The 24,322-nt window shown below is 34.0% G+C and overlaps 3 protein-coding genes and 1 non-coding gene across 6 annotated transcripts; 2 read left to right on the forward strand and 2 right to left on the reverse strand.

Annotated features, from left to right (window-relative positions):
* Positions 1 to 778: 778 nt before the first annotated feature.
* LOC140839302 (uncharacterized) lies at positions 779 to 1,732 on the reverse strand. The gene is made up of 2 exons (XM_073205939.1): positions 1,439 to 1,732; positions 779 to 1,222 (listed from the first exon to the last, which is right to left on the reverse strand). The coding sequence occupies exons 1-2, from the start codon at positions 1,730 to 1,732 to the stop codon at positions 779 to 781; spliced, it is 738 nt and encodes a 245-aa protein (XP_073062040.1).
* A 3,533-nt stretch (positions 1,733 to 5,265) lies between these two features.
* LOC140839995 (glucomannan 4-beta-mannosyltransferase 2-like) lies at positions 5,266 to 10,187 on the forward strand. Its single transcript, XM_073207052.1, has 9 exons — positions 5,266 to 5,926; positions 6,048 to 6,146; positions 6,845 to 7,097; positions 8,480 to 8,590; positions 8,917 to 9,053; positions 9,136 to 9,249; positions 9,345 to 9,544; positions 9,650 to 9,853; positions 9,971 to 10,187. Exons 1-9 carry the CDS (start codon positions 5,597 to 5,599, stop codon positions 10,128 to 10,130), a joined length of 1,608 nt encoding a protein of 535 aa, XP_073063153.1. The 5' UTR covers positions 5,266 to 5,596; the 3' UTR covers positions 10,131 to 10,187.
* A 7,908-nt stretch (positions 10,188 to 18,095) lies between these two features.
* TRNAL-UAA (transfer RNA leucine (anticodon UAA)) lies at positions 18,096 to 18,178 on the reverse strand. The gene has a single exon. It is a non-coding gene; the product is annotated as a tRNA-Leu (tRNA).
* A 103-nt stretch (positions 18,179 to 18,281) lies between these two features.
* Positions 18,282 to 22,425, forward strand: LOC140839996 (splicing factor U2af small subunit B-like). 3 transcript variants are annotated; one of them, XM_073207054.1, is made up of 6 exons: positions 18,282 to 18,630; positions 19,901 to 19,987; positions 20,068 to 20,149; positions 20,317 to 20,443; positions 20,537 to 20,972; positions 21,087 to 22,425. In XM_073207054.1, exons 1-5 carry the CDS (start codon positions 18,394 to 18,396, stop codon positions 20,922 to 20,924), a joined length of 921 nt encoding a protein of 306 aa, XP_073063155.1. In that variant the 5' UTR covers positions 18,282 to 18,393; the 3' UTR covers positions 20,925 to 20,972; positions 21,087 to 22,425. The 3 variants fall into 3 exon arrangements, with proteins under 3 accessions (XP_073063155.1, XP_073063156.1, XP_073063154.1); XM_073207055.1 differs by having other exon boundaries at positions 22,093 to 22,425; XM_073207053.1 differs by having other exon boundaries at positions 20,537 to 22,425.
* Positions 22,426 to 24,322: the final 1,897 nt, after the last annotated feature.

The following is a 24,322-nucleotide window of genomic DNA, read 5'->3' on the forward strand; positions in this document are numbered from 1 at the left end:
AGAATAAAGAGTTGACATGAACGAGAAGGTTTAAAACGCAAAATAAAATAATTTTTTTTTAATTGCATAGATGGAAACTAAGCATGTGAACACGTAATTCTAGCTGGTTGCAAAATAAAGTCTACTTATTTAATTTATTATATACTGGTTGTGCCAAATTAATAATATCTTTCATATTTCTATATCAAGGCTAGGGAAATTTGCATTCTTCATATTTCCCGATCGTTATAGTTTTTCATTTCGCAATCCGTTCTCATTAATCTATGTTAATAACTCTCCATCTCCTCAAAAATTATGGGGTCCACGAGCCACATATTCATTACACTAACATTTTCCCATTATTAACACACATTCACATTCATTTAATATCAACTTTCATTATTTATGGGTCCCACTGCCCACTTACTCATTTTTAATTATTTCAATATCTTTCTAATATTTTTAAAATTTTACAACAAATTTTACTAAAATAAATAGTATTATTATTTTAAAAATAACTTAATTCCAATATTCATTAAAATATTATTAAGAAATGAAAAAAATGTTGGAGATTAAAACTAGACATTGGATAATAACTAGCCGTTTGGTATAAACATTAGTGAAAGTATGTGTTGTATGTTTGAGATAAATTTTTAATAAAATTAGTAACACTAATGTAACTAGCCGTCAGATTCACTGTTTTCAAAAATGCAGATTCAACACAATCTCTTTAAAAAAAACACAAAATACAGTGAAAATGAATTACGATAATTGAAAAGAGAATTACATCAATCGAAAATTACATATTCCATTTCTCTCTAATTTGGTCACACAGATGTTCATGAGCTATAAGCTGCTCCGGCGTCATTTGTGAAGTGTCTTTCGAAAGGATTTCGTATTTCTTAAGCAAATATTTGCTCTTTTTAGCTTCAGATTTGTTCAAATCCGCTTTTGCTTTCATCTCCTCTATTGTAAGTTCTTTTTGTTTCCATTCAGATTCGTTCTTCTTTATGTCTGTATACTGAGTAAAACTTTCGAACATACTGTCGTATCTTGTTGTCAAATCCTCCATCGATGATTTTGCTTTGTTTTTACCTTTTCCTTTTGCGGCTTTTTGACCAATTGGACGAATCTCTTCTTCATTTATATCTAAATCAACACTCGCATCTTTGTTCGATGACGTGTTGCTAGCTCCCGACTCTGAGATTCTCGCTTTCTTTGTACCAACCAAGTGATCATCGGACTGTGCAGTAAACAAGTGGACGTGTTTTCATGATTCTCCACACATGCTCCAGATTAAATGCAACTCCATTATTTTCATCACGATATTTTTCATATGCAAACCGCAATATGTCTTCATCACTATGGCCGCTTCGATAAGTATTGTAAACACTATTATAATTTGCGTTGAAGCGATTTACCTTTTTTGGACGGTATTGTGCCAATGAGATCGAATCACGATTAAAGCTCTCCGAAATGAATTAGCGGGACGATTGTCATTGTAGTAGCTTGCAACACGTCTCCAGAAATCATTCCCCTTCTGATCATTGCCGATGACTGGGTCATCACTCATTGTGACATACGATCTCGCTAGTAGCTCGTCTTCCTCCTTTTTCCATATTATTCGCTTCTTCGTACCCTCAACATCTACATCAGCATTTTGCACATTTTCGAGATCAACTCGTGTTTCACGGTCGGACAACTGAGTCTCTGGGACAGACGTAGGAGTTGGCGGTTCGTTTTCGATTGGCATAACGGTGTATTGTGGATTATATAATCCATAAAAATAAGGCGGCATGAAATTTGGGTTGCCTATACTTTGCCAATATTCAGGTGTAGGCGGTTGATACGGAGCTCGGGAGGTGTAATTTGGATGATTCGAACGATTTTCATAACCTTGGAAATTTGAAACAAACGGCCAATTCAGAAATTGTGGTGGATATTGTGTAGAAGAAATAAATCGAGGTCGATTTTGTGAGTTCTGACTATTGTCACCCATTTGGCTAAAAATTATGATTCAACAAAGAAATGATGAAATTGAAATTGATAGTGTGAGAAGATATAGAAGAGATATTGAGTGTGATTAGTAAAGATAAATGTTTTGGGATGAATTTGTAGAAATTGATTATTATATATAGTGAATAAATTTTAGTAAATATCATATGTAGTATTTAATTTTCAAAAGAGCCGTTGGTGAATAATTTTGCCATTTGAAAAGAGCCGTTGGTGATTCCGTTCGGGAGATTTTCTTCAGAACATGCCTTAATTAGAGACGGTTTTTGATTGTTAAAAAACCGTCGCAAGTAGCGACTTTCATTAAAAAACATCCGCAAGTAACGACGATTTTCAAGTTGCGACGGTTTACGAAAAATCGTCGCTATTTGCGAAATAATGCCGTTCATTCTCACGAATTCTTTGGCTGTCATGTCACCCAAAATTAATAACTTCTACACCCACATTGGTGCATGTAGGTATCCTTATAAATTCTCCAGATTAGTCGGGCTAATTTTACGCCTCAAATTTGGTACAATTTTTGTTTTAATAATCATAGTCGTTTATCTTACATCTCCTCACTAATTGTAATTAAATGCTGCGAAACTTTCGTTTGTCAAACATTTGTGACGTTTTCAATTCAATGAAAGTGACAAAATTTAATGATGTAATAATGAAGTTAAGATTACATCAGTTAGGATTCAACCATCGCTCGATGTTCGATCTACGTGGCGCCAACCTCACCTCTATTTCCGAGGAATGACTGACTCGTTCACACGATTGAATCCATGATTTTTATATATGGGAATATTGATTAGATATAGGTATTCGGACAGATGAACATATATATTTTTTAAAAATTATACATGTGGATACTATCTCAAAATCATTGATTAGTTGATATGTGGATAAGATCGAATAAATCATGAGCTAATTTCACTTTTTTTAGTACGAATATAATTTTATGACGACATCCACTTTTCTTTTCTTTTTTTTGTATCGATAATCAATATTAAGTCATAGAATGCCATATTTTTTTAGCCGCTTGTCTTTTGTTAAGACACAACTTCCATTTTTTTGTATCCCATTTCCATGCCGGAAAACCGATTTCCCGTGGCCGGAACTCTAGGTCGTTTTTTGGTTGGTTATGTTCATTTGGATAAAAAGGCAAATCACAATAGCTGTTGGAACGGTTGAAGCTTATCATCATGAGCACAACATTAATTTGGAGGAAGTGGATGGCATAAAGTTTCAGATCTCATGTGTCCATTAAAACTGCTTTTAATGGATTATGGGTTCAGATCTCATGTTGTCCACAATTGCTCGGTCCTAAAATCGGAGATTATGAGTTCGATTCACGTTGATTGCAAGGAATGCAATTATGAAAAAAAAGATTGTTGATATGTAATAATTATCTTTGGGCAGATCGACCAAATAATTGCGTTTGAGATACTATACAGTTTAAAAGATTTGAATTGCATTGTTACCATCAGCTATCATTTTTTTCGCGCAGTTATATATTAGAAGAAATCGTGGATTGCAAGGCCACGATTTATGGCTATGTGGCAAAATTTCTAAGAAGATTTCAAAGTCATCTCGTTTCAATTTAATAACATTCATAAAAATTTCATTATTTTCATAATAATCGACAATTTCCATTAACAAGATAACATGCATGCATGTCAAAACGTACTACTGCCACAAAAATAAATCAAAGAAATTGTAACATCGCATCGCATTCTGCAGTAAATTAAAACCAGTTGTGTCCATGGAATCGAGGTTACTGAAATCCCAATGAATCGATTGTGAACTATTTTATGGATTCATATAATTTAATTAATTGTATATGAACTCGCTTCTAATAAAAGACTAAATAAAGTGATTTAATTCATTATGAGTTTCCATAATATTAAATAAATTGGTATGATCCACCGCGTAGAAATCCAATCCAATTAAGTATGTTATTATGAATTGAAGACTACTTATGTTATATATATATATAGTCCTCAGATAGATTAAGAATATAATACATAATATATACCATAAACATATTTTAGATTTATTTCCTACTTATAAGATGATTTATTCTATGTTGATGTGGAAGATAGATAACTTCAAAGCTCAATTAATAGAATCTGATACACACGTTATATTTTCGAACAGTATATTTAATCATGTTAATCTCTAGTTTATAATAATATATAAAATAAATTTGAAAAGAATTCACACAACTGCTAATTTGTCAAAAATCACTTATGTGCTTGTTTTACTATTAAGAAACCCCAAAAGTTACAGTATAAAATCAAAATCATTTTGCAACCAATCCTCTGATATATTATTAAAGAGTGTGTTTCATATGAGACCGTCTCACGGATTTTAATCTGTGAGACGGGTCAACCATACTCATATTCACAATAAAAAGTAATACTCTTAGCATAAAAAGTAATACTTTTTAATGGATGATCCAAATAAGATATCCGTCTCACAAATACGAACCGTGAGACCGTCTCACACAAATTTTTGTCATTATAAAATTACTATATAGTAATGTAAACAAAACATATTATTTTAAATTGGACAGGGTAATATGTCATACATCAAATATATATAACAAGCACATTATTTACTTGATACTCAATATAAATATAAATATACATAAATATCTGTTGAATATCTCATTCACTAACCGATATTTACTATGATATTTATTAAGATATATATATATAGAATAAATAATCTAATCTTCTGATGTGTTTTATTTACTTTTCCAATAATACTTTATACAATTAACCACCTTTCATTTTTTGGGCTGTTTTTCCGATTTTTTAAAATACATACTTCATATTATTGCTCCAACATACTTCATATTATTGATTATATAGCACATTGATTTAAAATTTAAAATTTAAGATTAAAATCAACAAAACACACAATAATTATCTCTGTGTGTATATACACACACACACACATATATTATTAAATGATAAAACCAAATATAATAAAAATTTGGTTTCTAAAATTTTAATAATTTGGTTTCTAAAATTATATTAAATTTTCTTTATCAGAGTATCAGATTTCCATTGTTATTATTATATATTAAATATTAACGATATTTTTTAATTACCAAAACTTAAAATTGTGATGGCAAATGCGATATTAATTGAATATATCTATAACTAAAATTTTAACACCTAATAGAAATTTGCCTCGAAAAAGTTACCGGCAACAGTCAAGTCAAAACTTGACCAAAAAATGATTATATAATCTCTTCCGTTTATTTTCCCCATTGCTCACAATCTCCGCTGCCCATCTTCTCCTCTCTTCTCTTCCGTCTGTTCACAATGCCACTGTGCTATAATATCTCTCCCCTGTTTACATCAAATGGGACGAAATAAAAAGCATTGATTGCCCCAAACCGGTCGTAGAAACAACAGAAAAAGGGGTGTAAAGAAAGTATCTTGCAAGTTTTCAAGCACTTTTTTTTCTCGATCTTTGCGTAAACTCGAGTTCTAAATATCGGGTTTCAAACGGGGTTCACAAGCCAGCGGATCTGTCGGTTGATTCAGAAAGCACTCACAGAAAGTGGACTATTTTCAGTTTACGCTAGCGGTTTCTTGATCAAGCTATGGCCGAAGTTTCTGCGCAGACGTTTATACCCGAGTCATTTCCCGGGTACACGGCAGATGTGGCGGGGCAGATTGGTCTCCTGTGGGAGCTAATCAGGGCACCATTGATCGTCCCACTGCTGAGAATCTGCGTGTACGTTTGCTTGGCAATGTCAATCATGGTGTTCATAGAAAGGCTTTACATGGGGGTCGTTATCATCCTGGTGAAGCTCTTCTGGAAAAAGCCTGAAAAAAGGTACAAATGGGAGCCGATGAAAGACGATTTGGAGATGGGAAATGGGGCTTTTCCAATGGTTCTTGTTCAGATCCCTATGTTCAATGAAAAGGAGGTGTGTTTTCATTGTTATTGCTCTGTTCTTTTGTTTCTGTTTTTTCCACACACTGGCTCCATTGTTCTTTATGAACGAGTAAAGAGATTTATTTTTGTTTTTATTTTGTGGGTTTTGGCAGGTTTACAAGATCTCCATTGGTGCAGCTTGTAATCTTTCATGGCCGACCAATAGGCTGGTGATACAAGTATTGGATGATTCCACTGATCTTGTCATTAAGGTATCTAAATAATCCATTTTTATTAGTTTCTTGAAATTAGATTAAGAATTCACACTGTTTTAATTTCTCAAAAAGGCCTCTTTTTTTGGGCAAAAAAACGATTAAAAGGTGAATGTACTTTGTGGAAATTTTAAGTCGTCTTGTGATATGCAATTAGCACAAGTCAAGGTTGTTTTCTGCTTCAAGTTCTCACTTTTTTCCAATCATTAGTATATAATTTTACCTTTTTACATATAATAATCCACATTTATTACTCACAAGAACTGCCATAAATAGTGCAAGTTCTTTTCATTAATGACTCACTTCCATGCAGTACATTCATTACAGAACGCAATGAGAATCCAAGGAAGGACAACTGGGATTTTATGACCATGATATATAATAATTGATCCCCTTTTAAAAATTATCATCGTAAATTTTAAAATATCGAAATTATTTATCCTGAAAGTTGGGGTCCTGGGTCATTGACTTGCGAGCCAAAATCAGTTTGGTCCCTCTTATTTATAATGTGCTAAAATGTTCCATCGACTTATGAATATCTGACGTTTCTGGTCCTCGGTGTTAATTTGTTGCTATAAACTTTTTTTTTTTTTGAAGTCACAAAATAGTTCTGAAAAAATAATTAATAATAGAAAATAAGAAGTAAATGAGTTAGTTGGGATTGATTTGGTCACTAAATACGTTTGTTAACGTTGTAGGAAATGGTTGAAAAGGAGTGTTTAAGGTGGGCAAGTAAGGGCATTAACGTAGTCTACCAAATTCGAGAAACAAGGGGTGGCTACAAAGCTGGTGCGCTTAAGGAGGGTTTGAAACACGATTATGTCAAGGGATGCGACTACGTCGTCATCTTCGATGCCGATTTCCGACCCGAACCGGACTTTCTCCGGCGAGCCGTTCCGTTTCTGATCCATAACTCAGACGTCGCCCTGGTGCAAGCTCGTTGGAGGTTCGGTAAGTCTCTAAATAAATATTGACAAGTCGTGAATTTAATTAAGTTGACAAAGAAAAACGAAATATGATGTTAACCAAAAATTTATGGAATGCTAATCTTTCGATAAGAATAATTATTGACCCGAAGAAAATTATAATATGACCCATATAATATAATCATATATATATTTGTTTAAAAAATGAATTTTAGAATCTCTGGATCCACACAATGAATTCAAGCTTTTAACGATTCGTGCATGTGTTAATAAAACTGCACGAATTCTGTACTTGGCCAATATATAATTGATGGAATCATCATAACTAAATTATACATGTCGTTATTAATTAATTACAATCACATATATTAATTATTATAATTGGTCATACATATGATTGGGCATTAAATATTTAACTAATCATTAAATGTTTCCTAAGTAATGTAATTATCACTAGGATAAGAATGACGAGTGAAGAATGCCTGAGCACATAAATCCGAGACTGTCGGTGGTCTCAGAAGGATATATATATGAATTAAAATAATCCCAATAAAATCGATAATTTTATAATCGATATCTTGTGAGACGATTTAATGAATCTATATCTATGAGTTATGTCGACTGAACCCATACCTCGAGTCAAAAGTAATAATTTTGACATAATACATCATATTTTTTATAGGTCGGATAAAATATGAGATTCGTATTTTAAAAATACTTATTAGACGATTTCATAAGAGTTTTGTTGTAATATCATATTTTTGAATTTAATTTGTTCAAACTTTAAAGTAGGTGCAAGAGCTGGCAATCTTACCATTTTTTGGCTCTTAGAGTGTTTGGTACCGACAACTTCGATATAAATTAATTTTAAAGCGGTAATTTACAGGTTGTTCTTTCGTGACCCTACTTTAAATTGTTAAGTCACGTGGCATCTGAAATATATGAATTGGACCACCTTTCTGCCCCCTTTTTACTTCCTACCGTACGTAAAATATTGTTAGATTTATATCTACCAGTGTTACCCTAAAACATAACTTCTCTAACAAAATTCTTGTGAACTTTCCTTTGTTCTTTTATAATTTGAGCATGTGACAAGAACTCCGATCTTGATAGGGAGATGATTCTTGTCTTTTGGTACTAAAACTTTTGATAAACTTCCAACTTGTCTCGAAATACAAATCGACCAGTTAAGAATCCGATGTTTTTTCCCAAGTGCTACGTTTTAATCATCCTCGTACGTTGGAGAGACTCCGAAATTTGTCCCAAGGTTTTCAAGTTGGGAGAAAAATTGAGTTCTACTGTCAAAATAAATTAATGGTGATAACTGCAGAAACCGCGACGCCGAAAAAAAAAATGATTTTGATATACTGTAATTGTTGGGAAACATGATATATTATTATTTTGCAGTGAATGCGAATGAATGCTTCCTGACAAGAATGCAAGAGATGTCACTAGACTACCATTTCAAAGTCGAACAAGAAGTTGGATCGTCCACTCATGCTTTCTTCGGCTTTAATGGTAAATCAACAATAGCTATTGATACAATCAATATGACTAATGAATTCTATGACAATCTACGCTCGATCGTCCTGCGATAAATTATTCTCGAATCTATGAAAAATCATATATGAAGTCAGTAGAGATGTTCAGACAGATGTCATCGTACGCGTATGACTCGATGTTACTTTGTATGATATATCCCGCACACATTCCAGGATCATGAATGAGTTGCTTGATGAATCAAATGCGCCTTCCATCATATTTTGTTGAAGTTTTTAACGTTGCTCTGTCTTACAACATTAGCCATGCATGTAGTACAATTCACTTAGTAGCATGATCTCCAGGAACTGGTGGGATATGGAGAATCTCAGCGATCAACGAGGCCGGAGGATGGAACGACAGAACCACGGTAGAGGATATGGATCTCGCTATTCGAGCTGGTCTCAAGGGTTGGAAATTTATATACTTAGGTGACCTCCAGGTATATGTGTGTGTACATACATATTATATAGTCAATTACCAGCGCCCAATGAATTTGATCAAGAAATGTTCTTTTTGAGCAGGTGAAGAGTGAACTTCCTAGTACTTTTAAAGCTTTCCGATTCCAGCAACACCGATGGTCTTGCGGGCCTGCCAATTTATTCAGAAAAATGTTCCTAGATATTGTTCGAAACAAGGTTTTTTTTAAACAAGAATATTGTCTCTACTATACTGTTTAAATTTCATGTTACTTTATTAGAACTAGTTGAATTTTTTAAATTTTTGTTTGCAGAAAGTTTCCCTGTACAAGAAGTTTTATGTGATATACAGCTTCTTCTTTGTCCGAAAGATTATAGCCCACATGTTCACTTTCTTCTTCTATTGCGTCGTCCTGCCATTTTCTATACTGATCCCGGAAGTTGACGTCCCCAAATGGGGAGCCATTTACATTCCTTGCATCATTACCGCTCTTAATTCAGTCGGGACTCCGAGGTATATATATACTCACAAACGAAGATTCCAATATTTTGATATTTTGGTCAAGTCTGTTTGTTCTTGAGGTATGATGCCATCGTGTGTCTGATTTTAAACTTTCAGGTCATTCCATCTGTTGTTCTACTGGGTTCTGTTCGAGAACGTGATGTCGTTTCATCGTACAAAGGCAACGTTCATCGGTTTGCTCGAGGCGAAGAGAGTTAATGAATGGGTGGTGACTGAAAAACTTGGAGATGCTCTTAAGAACAAATCCAACACGAAGAATGTTTCCCCAAAGAAGCAACTGTTCAAGTTTCTCGGAGACAGGTAAAAAAATTACGCTAAAAGAAAGTTTGTTTAGGCTTTAATTTCCTTACTCGTGTCTATTTTGTACCATAAATGTTGCAATTTATTGACTCAAATATTATTTCGCCCTTTATCCAGAATACAAGTACACGAGCTAGGGTTCGCATTGTTTCTTTTCATTTGCGGATGCTATGACTTCCTATATGGAAAGAACTGCTACTTCATATACCTATTCCTTCAAGTCATCACCTTCACCATCGCCGGGTTCGGCTATATCGGCACCATAGTCCCAAGTTAATTCATGTCCATGTTACTTTGGGTGAACGTCGTCGATCTCCGTTCGGCATTGACCCGACCCGTAAAAAATTTATATACTGAAAAGGGAAATTGAAGAGTTCAATTGATCTGAAAATGTCTTGCTTACTGCCAGCGAATTGGGCAAAAAGCATCAGTGTGTAATACGTCAAGAAAGAGTTGGAATAAGTTTCATATTTATGTACTGATAGAGTTAGGAAAAATAATGTTATTTCTTTTATAATTTATTTATAGGATTTGTAGTTTGTGTGACATCGTATATCATTATTATATATAATATAAATTTAAGCCTATTTTTTTTGGAGATTTTGACAGAAAATGGTGAATTATAACATGATATAAAATCTATTTACCATACGGCGTAGAATTTTTTAAATAAAATAGGATATTCATGAAAATACTCAATTCTCATTTAAAACTCGATTTTAAGGGTAAAATTTGGGCATATGCATTTTATATGAGCAGGGTGTAAACAAACTAAAACGACGAAAATTTTAAAGTTCGAATTCGGATTCGAAATTTTAAAATTAATTTTTTTTTTTTTCAAATTCGATTCGAATTTAAAGCTCGAACTTGATTCGAATGATTCGAACATGTTCGCGAACTATTCGGACTATTGTTCAAAAATAAATACTGTATATTAATAAAATATTAAGAATCACGAGCGACTCGCAAACTATCGAACAAAATAATTTGTGTTCAAATTAGGCTCGAAAAATTTCTAGTATGTTCGAGTTCAGCTCAAATTCAATAAATTCAGCTACAAATCAAATATTTTCGAAACTATTCAGTTCGTTTACCATCCTACATAAGAAACAATAGTATTTACGTAAAAGAATTAATAGCCATTTGGTAGAAATATATGAAAAATCACTAAGAATCTGTCGCGATATGAAATAATTTGATGGAAAGAAACAAGGTTATAATGCCAGTCGTCACCATCTTGATTTTTCTTGCCGACGACAAATGACCATATTCGAGACGGAGACGAGGACTCGGGTAACAAATTCTACACCAGCTTTGTCTTTTCTCCCTTGAATAACTTTTTTCCTAATATTAAAGGATGACCCAAATCTAGCTTAAATATCATTATGATTTATATTTTAGTTGGCGGTGTCTCAATTATGTCAATAAAAAAATTTGCCAAAAATAATTTTCAAATTTAATTTAATTTAATTTTATGGGCCTATGCAAAATGTCCACAAGTCGAGAATGAATGGAGGATATACAACCAGAGAGCTGTGCCCAGCACGAGCAAGCACATTACTGCGTCGGCGTATCGAATCAGAGTACAGATTGACATCAATTATTTTGATTTTGTGACCATATCCTTAAATTCGAATGGGCTCCTACCATTTTAACATAAAATTTCATTCCGGTCTTATTAAAAAACACAACAATTTTGTGAGACGAATATCTTATTTGGGTCACTCGTGAAAAATTATTTTTTTTTATTGCTAAAATATTAGTCACTAAATATACGTAAGATCGTATCACAAAATTTAAAACTTACTCAAATATTATAAGATTAATGAAAAATAAGTTTTTTATGAAACTGGCCAAAATTGAAGTGTATTGGATTACATGATCTATCATTTATCATTTTATCAAAAATTATAATTATCGACTATGATAATATACAGTTGCATACAACTTTTAAACACGTAATCCAATCGCGATGTTTGATAGTTCTTTCAACATAAATAAACGCTCTCACCCAAGAAATGACAATTGAGAATCAAACACATAATTCTAATTTTAAGAATGAATGAAATGTAATTTTACCAAAAATTATAAAAAATTTGTAACGAAGTGTGCTCACCAGAGGCAGAAAGGGCCCCCGCCCGAATTTATATTGCAAAATATCAAAATAACACGCGAAATTGGATTAGTTGAAGTGTCCTCTCAAAACTGCTCTATCTCTGAGTCCAAATCAAATAAACTAAGAAATAAATGCAACGACTCAATCAATGAGTGACAACTCACTTCAATCGTAAAATAAATGTGGGGAACATCTGAACCCAATGATGACATTATTTGGCATCATGCACCTTCTGGGACTATTCTGAATTTTGATGGAAATTTAACAATATGATCATAAATTTTAAATATTTTTTATTGGATATTTTTCAAAAATGGGTAACTTTAATATTAAAAAAATAAACACTTCACTTATCTCTATTTTTTAGGTCACACGCATCTTGTTTGTATATATCTATAAATAGTCTCACATGTTTTTTTATTATTGAGAGAAGTCAATTTTGTTTATATAGGCAAAAACTTGTGTGAGACGGTCTCATGGGTCATATTTGTGAGACGGATCTCTTATTTGGGTCACCCATTAAAAAGTATTACTTTTTATGCTGAGAGTATTACTTTCTATTGTGAATATGGGTAGGGTTGACCCGTCTCACAGATTATGATCTGTGAGACGGTCTCACATGAGACTCACTCTTTATGGCAAAAACTTGTGTGAGACGGTCTCACGGGTCGTATTTGTGAGACGGATCTCTTATTTGGGTCACCCATGAAAAAGTATTACTTTTTATGCTAAGAGTATTACTTTTTATTGTGAATATGGGTAGAGTTGACCCGTCTCACAGATTATGATCCGTGAGACGGTCTCACATGAGACTCACTCTATATTTATTATATAAGTAATATTTTTTTGATATAAAAAATAATATTTTTTTATGGGTGACACAAATAAGAGATCCAATAAAAAAATCGTGAGATTGTCTCACAAAATTTTTTGAGATGAATAAAATAACTATATCTAAATCTTTTATTTTTATTTTAAAAAAAATTATGTATACACAAACACAACAGGTGTCTCTTGTCCGTGACTAATATATATAAATCAAGGAATATTGGTAATGATAAAAATCTGATGGATCGGATAGGGCTATAACGAGCCCACAATTTGGAAGTTGCCGAAAAGCCCTTTGCTGCACCCCGAATCTCCAACGAAATCTGATGGATTGGATTGGGCTTGAACGAGCCCACAAGTTGGAAGTGCCGAAAAGCCCATATTTGCACCCGAATCTCTAACGGTCAAAAGAACGAGAGCCTGTTTTTGTGTGACGCCTCATTTTATTGAAGATCGAATTCAACGTTTAAAAATATTTTGCAAAATTATTTAAATCGATCACTCAAAATCCTATCTTATTTCGAACGGTAAAATCTTTTTTCTTCGCCCCTCTGGGATTATCTTCTTCAACTTTCACAGAAACCGTATATATGTGAAAGAATTCTATGTTTTCATCGCTTCAACAAATTGATGTCATAACAGAGAAACCCTTTGTTTCTTGATTCAGGGTTAGGTGATATCTTTTTTGATAGATTCTTGGTTTTCTTTAATATTTTTGCGGTGTTTTTCTCTGTTACATTTTTTATTGCCGTTTTTTTCAATATTAGTTTCTCTTTGTTCTGCGCATTTTAATCGATCCGATGATGTCATAGGTTTTTGTATTTCTATCACTTTTGTATTTTTATGTTATCAATAGATAATCTCCTTTTGATTCGTTGATCAGGTGATTTGAGTAGATTTTTCGTTTTCTTTATTTTTCGGTGGTTTTGTGTTTTGGATGAAACCCTTTTGTTCAATTTTTATTTTTGTGTTTCTTCGGCGTTTTTCATGTTTTGATTCTTGTATTGTCGCTTCTATTCGTTTTCAGGTTCTTGTATCCTTTTAGTAGGTTTTTGTATTTCTATCATGTTTATATTTTTATGTTATTAATAGATAATCCCCTTTTGATTCATTGATCAGGTTATATCTCTTTTAGTATATTTTTTTTGTTTTCTTTATTTCTCGGTGTTTCTTCGGCGTTTTCCATGTTTTGATTCTTGTACTGTCGCTTCTATTCATTTTCAGATTCTTGTATTCTTTTTTGGCGTTTTTCTTTTTCTGATTCTTGTATTATTTTAGCGTTGATTGGTTTTTCAATTCTTTACTTGGTTGATTAATTTTTCAACAAAATCGTTTAATTTTGTTGATTAAATTTTCAATTCTTTGCTTTGTTGATTAACTTTTCGAAAGTGCATTCTGTCTTATTTTTGTGTTCCTCCCACCCAATAAGTTCGTTGGTGCCTCAACTCGATTCTTTAAATCTTTTTTATTCTGGCACATAATCAGATAAGAAGAAGGTTATTTCGCCGAAATAAAAACTTGTTTGTTCAAGAATTGGAGAGCTACACTGTTAGTTGGATTGAGAAGACCACTCGGTTGATGTTTGTCGCAAATCGTGCCACAGATAATTTTTTGGTGGCTCATCTAGCAACTGGTTCTATCATATTGATGTTCTCTTTGACTAATAAATTGCCGACAGAAGATTTTCGTTACTAGTCCGTCGACCGGATAGTGACGGAAACTTTATGTCTTGTGTTTTCTATTTTTCGTAGTGAGGTACATGAAATTATCCCAAGATATGAGATAAGAAGCTACAAGAACCCACAGTTGTTGTAGATATGAACCATGATTTGAGGTGGGTGTGATAACTACAAAATCTGTGTAGCCATAACAATTTGTAAATTCCATATTATTTCCATTAAACCCGTACTCACTTTTGTTCGTTTGCTATGTGCATGAATTTTTTTTTTCACGGTGAAACATAGTTGAACAATAGGGGACAAGTTTTAACTTGACAGGTATTTTACGTCTTAGTTGATCAGTTACTGATTTCATTCTCTTGTCATGGCCAAAGTTGGATTTTGATTCTAATGCATGTTAGATGAGAAAGATGCTATTTTTCACAATTAACAAGAACTTCTGTTGGGCAACAGTAGTTACCTCCGATGATGATGTTTTTTTTTTTCCCGAATATGATCGATTTTGCAATCCTCCTCAGACAAACAAAATGAGGAATTTTGAGAACAAGTCTATTCAAGAACGGAGAGCAAGCTGTGAACAAGAGGACCACTGTTAATGTCGGTCACAAATTGTGCGACAGATAATATTATCAGTTGGCTAACACAGCAATTATTTACGTCAGATTGATTCTCTTGTTACCAACAAATTTCGACAGATGACTTTCGTTGCTAGCTCATTGACGGAATAGCGATGAAAACATCGTTTCACTATTTGTGTTTTTTTGTTTGTTTTTTGCGAGGTGCTTGAAAATTGCGGAAGATGTAATGTAAAAGCTACCAACACCCTCGAACTTGTCTGTTCAAGAATTGGAGAGCAAAAGACTGATACCATAATGTTTGTTGCAAAATTGTGCCACTGATAATATTTTCGGTGATTTATTTAGCAAGCGGTTGCATCATGTTGATGTTCTCTTGTGACCAATGAATTGTCTGACATAAGATTTTGGTTACTTGTCTGTCTACAGTGACGGAAACGTTTTGTAGCTATTTTTCGTGTTTTCTAATTTTCGTACTGAGGTGCATGAAATTACCTCAGGTGATGTTGATGTTTTTTTTTACAGAATACGATCGATCTTGCATATCCTCAGACAAACACAATGAGGGATTTTGAGAACAAGTCTATTCAAGATCGGTCACAAATTGTGCGACAGATAATATTATCAGTTGGCCAACAGAGCAGTTAGTTACGTCAGATTGATTCTCTTGTTACCAACAAATTTCGACAGAGGACTTTCGTTGCTAGCTCATTGACGGAATAGCGATGAAAACATCGTTTCACTATTTGTGTTTTTTTGTTTGTTTTGGCGAGGTGCTTGAAAATTGCGGAAGATGTAAGGTAAAAGCTACCAACACCCTCGAACTTATCTATTCAAGAATTGGAGAGCTACGCCGTTAGCTGGAGAAAAAGACTGATACCATAATGTTTGTTGCAAAATTGTGCCACTGATAATATTTTTGGTGATTTATTTAGCAAGCGGTTGCATCATGTTGATGCTCTCTTGTGACCAATAAATTGTCTCACATAAGATTTTGGTTACTTGTCTGTCTACAGTGACGAAAACGTTTTGTAGCTATTTTTCGTGTTTTCTAATTTTCGTACTGAGGTGCATGAAATTACCTCAGGTGATGTTGATGTTTTTTTTACAGAATACGATCGATCTTGCACGCTGTGAACAAGTGGACCGCTATGTCTATTCAAGAATGGAGAGAATGGAGAGCACGCTGTGAACATAGCGGTCACAAATTGTGCGACGATAATATCATCGGTTGGCCAACTTAGCAACTAATAATGTCAGATATTCTCTTGTGATCAACAAATTGTGGACAAAAGACTTTTGTAGTTTGATGTAATACCGATGGAAACATCATTTCACTGTTTTTTGTGTTTGGTGAGGTGCTTGGAATTGCGGAAGATGTAAGAAAAAGAAGCCACAACACCCTTGATACTTTGCATCATCAGGGGACGATCGAACAAATCCACTTTACATGAAGCATGGCTGTAGATATGAACCATGATTTGAGCTGGATATGATTGCTACAAGAAATTTCGGATAACCACATTTTTATGTTGATTTATGTGCTTGAATTTTTTCAGGGGCACGTGTTTTCCAAGCCCTGGAAGCCGAAGAAGACAAAAAAACTACGGGGCCTTTAACTCGGAAAGTTTTCATGTCATATCTGTCTTTTGTGTTTAGTGAGGTGCTTGAAATTGCGGAAGATGAAAAAAAAAGTCACAACACCCTCGATACTTTGCATCATCAGGGGACGATCAAACTGTTAAATGAGCTGCCACCATCACCTTAATTTATTTTTGGTTGGTGGTCGTCGGCAAAGTGGTTTTTGACCAAAAAAACACATTTTCACATGATAATTTGCATCTATACAACTGGTATTGGAACTTTGTCGTAAAATTTCTTTGAATTATGGGTATGCTTTGTTGTAGCTTTGTCTGATCTTCTTTATTAGAATGACCAAACGACAGGACAGACTTTCAGACCTTAGCAATGTCTTCTAAGACATGGAGGCATGGGCTGTTGATATGCGAATTGAACTTGACAGGGTAATTGTCTCTCAAATTTTATGCATCATTTCAGCATTTGTCCTTCGAGTAATTTCATCTTTGACGAACAATAACGAGATCGATTCCACATGAAAAAACCAATTTTTTTTTTTTTTTGTCAGTAATTAAGAAACTATATTTTTCATTTTTCTTCTTCCAATCTTATTTTCTGTCATACCATTTTCATTTTTTTAAAACAATTCATCGTAAAATTAACAAAAAAACCACTTATTTTTTCGGATCACATGCATTGTTTGTGCTACTACACTCATAGTATTTATGATTTCTCTAGCTTGACCCTAAGAACAAAGAGAGAAATATTAAATTTGTTAACGCTGTGTTTGGATGAAATAATTTGAAACCTAATAGATTTTTATTATTTAGATAACTTACACAAAAAAATTTCAAATAATCTATTTATGCTAAACTATACTAATCACAATGAATTTCAAATTCTTGGAATATTGAAGTCATCACTCAATTCAGATAGAAGCTAAAAGTACTTAATCACTTGGGAAAATCGACTAGAGAAACATTCAATATCAAGAATTAATAGATAAAATATATTTATTAGTAACAAAGATATTCTAATAGGTAATATAGAAAATTTTAGTCATAAATCAAGCACATATGTATTGTGTGTGCGATTCGAAAAATAACGACGGAAATGTCGATAACCTTCTTATTTATATTCATTCCAAGGTAATATATCAGTGCCCTTGCACAAAAATGTTGGTTTCTCTTTTGAATCAACAATATTCGATAATATTTAATAATTAATTAATATAAATAAGAAACGAAGTTGCATAAGTCTCTAATTCTATGTCAATTGTGAAATTACCAAGATATATCGTTTTTTTCCCAGTAACTTTCTAAATAATTATAATAATAATAAAAATAATATATGTTTAAAAATATAAAATATTTGAAAAATTATTTTAAATTTGTATTTAAGTTGATATATCAGTATAAATAGAAAATGAGAAGATTTCGATTTTATGCTGTGTTTCCACAAAACTATGGTGGCTGTGGGGTTCGAACCCACGCGCACTTATGTGCAGAAGATCTTAAGTCTTCCCCCTTAACCTCTCGGGCAAACCACCTTAACTGTCACTTTGTGATATTATATTATATTTATAAACTGTTTGTCTAAAAAAACGTCGTCGTATTCCGATAGATTAATCTGGAAGCCTCTTTTAAGCACCTCTAATCTTCCTCGAATCTCAATCTCTAGTTTCAATTCCATATCGGGGCACCCAAAAACCCTAAATCAAAGCCTCCTGAGTATTGTAGTTAGATTTGTTCGAATTAAGCGTTAATGGCAGAACATTTGGCGTCGATTTTCGGGACAGAGAAGGACAGGGTGAACTGCCCTTTTTACTTCAAAATCGGAGCTTGCAGACACGGTGACCGCTGCTCGCGTCTGCACACGAAACCCAGCATAAGCCCCACGCTGTTGCTATCCAACATGTACCAGCGTCCTGATATGATTACCCCTGGAGTTGATTCTCAGGGTCAACCCATCGACCCTGAGAAGATGCAGGAACATTTCGAGGTAGCCCTTTTTCAATTTTTCTTCTCAAGTTATAATCATATCTGGAAATGGATTTATAGATTAGTTATGCTTGAAATTTCAGTTTGCTGGATTTTAATATTGGACGGATGCGTTTTTTATTTTGTATTTTGTATTTTCTGGATTTAATTTCTGCTTGTTTGTTGAAGAAAGTTTGAGCAATAAATTCTGCTGATCACGTTCCATTTGTTTTAAATTTTCTTATCCGTGATTAATGATATGCTTGGGATGCATTGCCCCGTTCGGAAAGGTAGAGATGATGGCGGACTATCCTCCCTCACCAATCTAGTGATGACTTGGTTTTTCACTTCTTATGCACAAGGGAATAAATTTGGGATTTCACATTACGAGTTCAACCCATAATTTGTCTCCTATCTAAGGCTTTAAGAGATAAAAGAGTTTTAAGTCAAAGGTCGAAGGAATATGTATGTCTTCCCTACTAAGGGATAGAGGAAGTTTTTAAATTCTGGACGAATAATTTTTTAAGACGTGCCTGCATATTTTTATATTCCTTTATACTAATTGTTGGGCGATGGAGCTTCTGAATTCGACCTTATTTGGAGCTTAATTTTCATTTTGAGAGATCATTGTGTTCTATCACTTGTTATATTTGTCTTTCTATAAATGCTATCATATTGCAACATATTTATGATAGTTAATGGAAATGTTCTTAAGTGCGTCCGCATAGTAGAACCTAAACTCAAGGAACGAGGCTAGGCACATGCTTATGGAATCGATGTGGCCAAAAATGATATGCTAGAATCTGAATATCTCATAATTTTCAATTAAATATATACATCATTAGTTATTATTCAACAATAGAACAAATAGTCATTAATCTGTGAGCAAAACTAAATTGCTATTGTGTTACATTTAATTTCAGTTTTACTATTTTTAAATTTGAAGTGTGGTTATAGAGCACCTTGAGCCTGAAAAAGCTCACCAAGGACGGGGCTTTAACTTTAAGGCACACACCTTATTGAATGGCTGCACCTTCGCTTGTGGCTGGGTGCAAAGGCTTGAGCATTACTGAGCCTCGAGCCTATGCACACCAATTATGGCGTTTAATTATTTTTATTTATAATTATTGTGTCTTAACCTCGAGCCTATGCACACCAATTATAGCCTCGAGCCTATGCACACCAATTATGAGTCATTAAAGTGGATTTACTATACCTGCATTTTTATTAATTGTGTTGTAGCCTCTTACTTCTGAGTTATTGAGATGCATATTCCCTGTCATGTGCTGCAGGATTTCTATGAAGACCTTTTTGAGGAGCTGAACAAGTATGGAGAAATTGAAAGCCTGAATATTTGTGACAATCTGGCCGACCATATGGTATTTCTTCTAATTCATTTGTTGAAATCTGTCTTATTTTCCATCGGATCTTGTGTGTATTAATTGAAATTTTGTGACAGGTTGGCAATGTTTATGTCCAGTTTAGAGAGGAAGAGCAAGCTGCGAATGCTTTGAACAGTCTGACAGGAAGATTTTATGCTGGTCATATTAATTTTATATTTTTTTTATATACCCAGTCAGTTTACTTAATTGGGCTCTTCAGACTTCTGATGTTTCCTAATGACTTATCAAATCATAGGACTACAGTAGACAGTTTATCGTGATTTTTCACTGAATGTGAGTTTGTTTCTGAATGACCACATTTGCAGGACGGCCCATAATTGTCGATTTTTCTCCAGTGACTGATTTTCGTGAGGCAACCTGTAGGCAGTATGAGGAAAATACCTGCAACCGTGGTGGTTACTGTAACTTTATGCATCTGAAGAGGATAGGCAGGTAAGTCAGTGAGGTTTTCATCAAACAAAACCAAGTAAAGCATAGTTAAGCTGGGCGGAATTGTTTAATTGTATTAAACACGACATTATATAGGGAATTGAGACGGCAGTTGTTTGGGAGATCTCGGAGAAGGCGTAGCCGGAGCCGTAGCAGAAGCCCCTACAGACACCGTAGCCATGAAGAGCGTCTTCAAGGAGGTCGCAGTCATAGTAGAAGGGATGATGATCGAGATTACCGTGATAGCCATAGCAGGAGGCGCAGGAGCACAAGTCCCAGCCATAGGAGTGGCAGAAACAGGAGCTCAGATGGCAGGAGGGATCGCAGTCCTATTAGGGAAGGAAGTGAAGAGAGACGAGCTAAAATACAGCAATGGAATAGGGAAAGAGAAGAAGCAGAACATGCCAACAAGACTAATGATGGACTCGCTGATGATCGAAAAGCCAACCACCACCATGGCAATGAGAAAATTGGAGCTCATTAAGACCAGGAGCTGCTAAAAATGTACTTGGTTATTGATTATTTCACAAAGGTTTGTGCTTTTTCTCAGTCAATTATCAGCTTCTTTTTTCTTTTGCTTAAAAGTTCTACTAAGAGAGGACACCAGTCCTGAAATAAAGCTTACTGCGCATTTTCCACTGTGCAGGCGGTGTGCAGGCTTACCATCCTGTCATTTGGAATATTATGATACCTATTTTTCTTTCGTTTTTCTTTTACTGCTGAATTCTGATCAACATGCATGTTTCATGTGCATGATTTTGTGACTTGACTCCTGAGTAGTTAATTGTTCCGCATGTTCGCTACATTCTTCCAATTTTGCATGTTCTGGTAACGAATCTTAGTATGTTACTCTTCCATTTCTGTACTTCTCTCCTTTTCCTTCTGCCACCCTGCGTTTTCGATGTGGAACTTGCTCCTCACTTACGCATTGATATTTGCTAAATTCCAGGCCAACCTTATGTTTGAGCACACCCGTATCTTTTCCTCTCAAGATACTTCTTTTTCCGTCAGTCTGTTTCATGAATTTTTTCTCAAAAAAAATTCATAGCTCATTTTTATCCTGCGCACACGATTTATATTAGTATCATATAGTTGCTGTTTTCTGGACATATGCGCCAGGGATTTATTACTCGACTATACTAGGTATCAATCAATTATTGAGTGCAGACTTGATCTGATAAATATGAAAGTGCAGCTGATTGTCTATAAAGCATGTGAATATAGATTTGCCCCCCACTTAGGCTTCGACTTTCTTGGGTTCATGACTTCTGTTGAGTTCAGTAGGCTTACTATATGACTTCCCACTTGCACTGTAGGTTTGTATCATGAGAAATCTCTTTTTAAAACCAACCATCATGATTAAAGAGCGAACTGTCATCAGGTTACTGTAAATAATCATCAAATGCATGTTTGATTGTTTTCGTTTTATCTGCTAGTGCTTGGGTTTTTGTATTTGCAGTCAGGTATTCTTAGTAACCACATTACATACCAGGCTTGTGAGTTTTTACTTACCTTTCCAATATCTTTTCAATAAATTTCAAGAAGTTCTATGAAACTCACTCGATTAACTAGTTTTGCAGGTGCAGGTTAGGTGCCTGATTGTAAAGACTGACAATTTGTTTTAACAAAAGCTTATGATGCAATTTGCACAGGTACTTTCTGTTTGTAGTCGGAATTTGGCTCAACACTTCTGATCGAGCTGGAATTGGCAGGTCGAGGGGTGAGTGAGTCAAGGATTCTATTGAAGGCGTAAAATTTTATTCTAGAGGCGTCCAACTTTTCATGTTTAATTTAGTAAGATTATGTTTCAAAACTTGGTATTTTTTCCTAGTGGTTGTATTCTGTCAATTTGGTGAGACAGTTGGCATGATACTTAGCATGTAAAACATTGGTATGAATTCTTGACGGTAAAGTTCTTCTGTTGAAGCATAATGTTGTTGGATAAGACCCTCTTTTGGCTCTTGTTAAAAAATGTGGCGTCCTCATGAATGGGTATTATTTCTCATTTAGAAATGTCCTATCAAAGGTGAAACGATACTGGTTTTGATCTCGAATCAAGGAAAGCCATTGAGCACGAGACCTATGTCCGGTTTGTCACACTGTTTTGTATTTTTTTAGGTCGGGGTGAAAGTTTCTTCATAGGCATGCAGGTCGGAAGTCTGAACAACATTTTCTTCTTTGCTCCAATTCTTGTTCACCTTCTCTCCTTTTATTGCATCATCTATTTCCTTGACAGCTTCACCTTTTTCAGACTTGCTCCAAGCGCAGTTATGTACAAAACCGTGTCATCTACGAGGTTCTATACCTGTCAAGTTTTCAACACAATATGGGGTCAGTCTGAAGTTTAAACCGTGTTATAATACACGTTCAATTGCTTACCTGAAACCCAAATAAAAATAAACGCCGTCTTCCATAACGTGTTGAACGTGTATTATAACGTGTATTAATAATACACGTTCAATTGCTTACCTGAAACCCAAATAAAAATAAACGCCGTCTTCCATAACGTGTTGAACGTGTATTATAACGTGTATTATAACACTGGTAAAAATAAACGCCGTCTTCCATAACGTGTTGTGACAAAAATAAGGCTATTGGGGTGTAAACATAGATTAGAGCAACTGAAACACCTAAGATAAATCCTTCTCAAGAAAAAAAAGGTTGAATTTACCATGCATTTGTCAGTCGAAATATGCTGGAGATTAAATTTTAAAAAAATGCTGGAAATTTGGAACTGCAGTGAGGTTCGATTTTTCGATATAAAGCTATAATCTCAAGAAGATATAGGAGCAATTAGATACCAAGGTTTGTCATACTTGAGCCAGGTTGTTAGATGCTAAGTTTTGTCATATTTGAGCTGCAAAACGGGGACTTCGAGGAAGATGGTTGTCGTGAATTTGTGTGTTTTCTAACCAAATTGGATCAGGACATATTTAATACATATTACTGTTGAATTTGATAGTTACATATTCATTCACTAATGTTGTCCTCTTTGATCTCTAAAATCTAATTGCTACACTTGATTATTCTGTGATTTAAATCCCTTTATTCTCATGCCAGCAAACAAACGTGCTTCGACCATCCCCACAAGTAACGTGCTACAGAGGCCGAAAAGAAAGAACTCTAATTTATGTTTTGAGTATTTTTATCACTCACATATATTAATTTTTCAGAAATATTATGGTTATGGTTATGATTTATGGGGGGTAGTTCAATTATTGTCAGCAAAGATTGAATTCTTGAGCAAACTTCAAGACGTGACATGCGAGTTGATATAGACCTCATGAAATTTAATTATTGTGCCTCTATGAATTAACGGTTCGTGACCAAACAATTGTCGTTCTTGTCACTGAAGCTATGATTAATTGTGCATGTATACAGTATAATTATTACTCTTTTGTTATGGATAAACCAAAAAATAGTATTGACAAAAATGCATTAACGAAACAGTAAATTAATGATTTATTATTTTATGCATGTACGGTTGATCAAGTAAAAATTCAAGTGTTATTTATTATTTTAATTTATTAAGCGAATTAAAATATCAACATCGAGTACTCGTTTTTATCATGTTGAAATTCATTGTTATTTATCCTTTTAGGCTAAGTTGGGACGAGAAAATTAAACATGTATTCGACATTGTTAATTTTATTAAATATTAATATACGTAGGTTATGTCGGTATTATCACAATATTTAATAAAAGAATTTACATAATAATCCAGGAATAAATCTAAGTGTCTATATTGGTGTTTGTTAAATAAATGGAAGAGTCAGTTGCTGAAATATATAGTAAAATAATTTATTAAAGGATTAGCAGGCTAGGGAAAAAAAATCAAAGTAGAAGTAAATGCAAAGTAAATGAATGTTTATTCCAAACAAA

The sequence above is a fragment of the Primulina eburnea genome, chromosome 8 (assembly GCF_022965805.1).
Source record: "Primulina eburnea isolate SZY01 chromosome 8, ASM2296580v1, whole genome shotgun sequence".
Lineage (NCBI taxonomy): Eukaryota > Viridiplantae > Streptophyta > Magnoliopsida > Lamiales > Gesneriaceae > Primulina > Primulina eburnea.